The sequence below is a fragment of the Tupaia chinensis genome, unplaced genomic scaffold (assembly GCF_000334495.1).
Source record: "Tupaia chinensis unplaced genomic scaffold, TupChi_1.0 Scaffold000159_1, whole genome shotgun sequence".
Lineage (NCBI taxonomy): Eukaryota > Metazoa > Chordata > Mammalia > Scandentia > Tupaiidae > Tupaia > Tupaia belangeri.
The window spans coordinates 6954927-6958147 of NW_006159630.1; the positions used below are offsets into that span (position 1 = coordinate 6954927).

Consider the following 3221-nt stretch of genomic DNA (forward strand, 5'->3'; position numbering starts at 1 on the left):
CAGCCGTGACTGCTCACTGAGCCGCGTGAGTAGCATGAGGGGGCGCTGCTGAGCGTCGGTCAAATACGTGTAGGGTGGGCCCCAGTCGGGGCAGTCCAAAGGGGGGAGAGGCAGATGCGCACACACTACCCGGAGGTGCATGGCTCCACTGTGGGGCAGGGGCACCAGGGTCAGACCAAGAGACACAGATATTGCACGTTCAGTCAAGGCGTGTCAAGAGACAATAATAACTCTTTAGATACAACATTATACATTTGGCAACTTTCAAACAGCTTTCTCCACCCCAAGCCACCAGAGGGTCCACAATGTCCCTTTATCTTTGGTCCCGCTTACAAAGCCAGGGAAGGAAGACGGGACCAGCGGGTGGTAAGAAAAGGCTGCAGAAGCAGTTAGAACATCTAAAGCTCCCATCTGTCCATCTGACCGATCACGTGGGGCAGGATGCCCCCCACGTCACATCTCCTCCTAGGGAGAAAGCAAGCTGTGTGGAGGGTCCCAGCCACTGGACACCAGCGAGGCCAAGCTGTGTGAGGTGAGCTACGTGCCCCGAGTCAGGAGCCGCGCTCGCCAAACTCCAATCACGAAGGACACCCCATCCTCCTTTCCTCAGAGAGCTCTGCTCCCAGGAATGTGGGTATTCCGGCAACTCTACTCCTTTCCCAAGCCTCAGTGCCACAAGCTGAAGCTAGGACCCTTTGCATCTGTTGCGTGAACTTGAGGGTGTGCAGGAGGGGACAGTGTTCCGAAGCAGCTGCTCACGCCCGACATGGCACAGCTCAGGACGCTCCTCCTTCCTCGGCTCCAGCTTCCCTGAAGTCCAGGTTGTTCCAAGGAGCGAGGCCTTCCTCTCTCCTTCCCCAGATCCCTAAAAGGCTCCAACGGGAAACCCAGCCCAGCTGCTCTAGTAAAGATCGGCTGTGAAAACAAAGCGGGTTTCTGGAAAGGTGTCTGCAGCCAGTGGCTGCCTCTGTCCTTGGAGTCCTGGGGTGGGGGATCCTTGGCTCTGCCCAGAACACCTCTCCAGTGGGGGCCAGGCTCAGCGGGGCTTTGCAGCGCTTGGTCACTGTACAGGAGCGTGGCTGCACTTCACAGAGGCGCTCGGCAGGGTCGCACTCTCGACCTTCAGGCTCTGGAGTTCCAGATTCTTGATCTACATCCGAGATCCTCTCTCCTGAAGAATCTGAAGGTAAGGAAGGGGAGAAGGCTGAGGTTGACGAGCAGGCTGCTGGGAAAAGACGGGACGCAGAGCTGCCTGCACTGGGCCTCAGGGAGCAGGACAGTGGCCCCCGTGATCCCAGCAAGCAAGGCCAGAGCGGCACTCAGCCTCACCGGAAGCACGTCCACCGGAGCAGACCCTCCCGCTGGGCATGGTGGGGCCTGCGGGGTACGGGCCCTGGACAGGTCTAGCCCAGACTGAAGCTCTACATGGGTGATTCAGGCGAGCGTGTGCGTGCATGTGTGTGCATGTGTGTGGTGGGAGGTGTCCAGCAGAGGGAAAGAAGGCAACAGTGCAGAGCAGGTCTCCGGGAACTGAGGGACAAAAGTCATAAAGGGAAGAAAATACCCTGCCTCTTGACAGCAAAAGAAAAACATTTTCAAAAAATGAAGGCAAAATACCCCCTGACGTTGAGCTCAGAAGCCCCACCTTGTATCAGCAGTGAGTGTCCCCTTTTCACTGACTTGACAGAGGCTGGGCAAAGTGTCCTCTTTCCAGGCTCAAGTTTCCTAGCTGGAACCCGTCGCCACTCCACAAACGCTGACAACGGCCAACGGAACAGGGGAAGGGGAAAGGGGGGCCAGGCTGGCTTGAGAAGGGCGGGGGCGGGCAAGGAGCCAGGGCTGAGGCAAGGACACGGAGTCCCCGGCTGCCCGGGGCCCGCCTGCCTACCTTTGCCTTCTCGCTCGGCTCGATGACGATGCCGTTGGTAGAATTATTTAGCTCTCTGGAGACGACGCAGAGGAATTCTGCCTGGTCCTCATTTCCATAGTTATAGGAAGAGCCGATGCTGATGAGCTGAGGAAACGAGAATGTGAACAAGAAACAGGGACTGAGAACACTCGAGTGCGACCCGCGGCCCACTTCCCCTCCCTGAACCTCGCGGTCTGCTTCTCGAAGGACACGGACTCCCTGGGGCTGTTACGCGGGGTGTCATTACCGAGAAGGCTGAGGCAGGAGCAAAGCAGGAGCCCCATCGGCCCCAGAGCCCCGGGGCCTCCAGGGTCACTAGGGTCTATGGGATCACTCTCCCTCCCCCAGCACGAACGTGGGTGCTTGCTGCGTCTAGAGTCCTAGTCAGGAACCCAGCACGCAGAACAATCTGGAAGGCAATGCTGCTGGCCCTTCTAACCCTTTTGGAGAACTGAATTCAGCATTTAATTCTAAACAGAAAATACACAGGCGGAGAGAGAGGCTGAGCTGGAGTGAGCCTTGGGGCTGCGGTGGGGCCAGGGACACCCCGGCTTCCTGTGACTAATGTCCTCACCCATATAATGCAGGCAGTGAGGACATCCTCCCACAGGACACGGGAGAAAAGTAACATAAGAAATTACTCAACAGTTTCACAAAGAATCCTTGATTTTTCAAACAATATCCTTCACTTAAGACTCTGTATCAGGGAAAATACCCCCTGGAGCAGAGGACAATAAACTCTGGGCATTATTTTTCTTTTTAATTTAAGTTTAGTTTTTTACATCCTGGCATCGTTTTGTTGGAACAAGAATGAGGCCAATACACACGCAGAGCTGAGTCTGCAGATGGTCAGTATGGGGCACAGTCCCACCTCAGCTCGGAGAGCGGGTTAGCTGTGCTGTGGTCTCTAATGTAACACAGTGGTACAAACTGTAACTTTCACTTTATTTATTTTAATTTAATATTATTATTTTTTTGAGAGACTTTTGCTAGAGGCTGCGTGTACTTGCTGGAGAGATAGAGACAGAGACACAGAGAGACAGAGACAGAGGGCAAGAAATCACTCCCCAGGAGGGTGGCCACACTGCAATCCCTTCTCCTTTTTCCTCTTGGGATTTTGGGCACGCACGCACACACGTCCCTGGTGTGAGTTTGAAGCCACAGGGTGTGGGACTCTAACCATGGTCGGTTATGTGGGAGTCCAGAGACATAACCGTTATGACATCCCTATTTTAATATATACTATTTAAAAATAATTATTTCATTTAATTTTATCATTATTATTTTAATATTTCCAAAGAGAAACACAGAG

The 3221-nt window shown here is 54.1% G+C and overlaps 1 protein-coding gene across 1 annotated transcript in view; it reads right to left on the reverse strand.

Moving 5' to 3' along the window:
* Positions 1–203: 203 nt before the first annotated feature.
* The window catches only part of KCTD2 (potassium channel tetramerization domain containing 2), a 17607-nt gene continuing 14589 nt past the window's right edge, over positions 204–3221 (reverse strand). Inside the window, exons 7-8 of the mRNA XM_006145932.2 lie at positions 1889–2014; positions 204–1180 (exon numbers count right to left, since the gene is read on the reverse strand). Coding sequence (XP_006145994.2) covers positions 1151–1180; positions 1889–2014 — 156 coding nt within the window. The 3' untranslated portion in view covers positions 204–1150. The remainder of the gene's footprint in view (positions 1181–1888; positions 2015–3221) is intronic.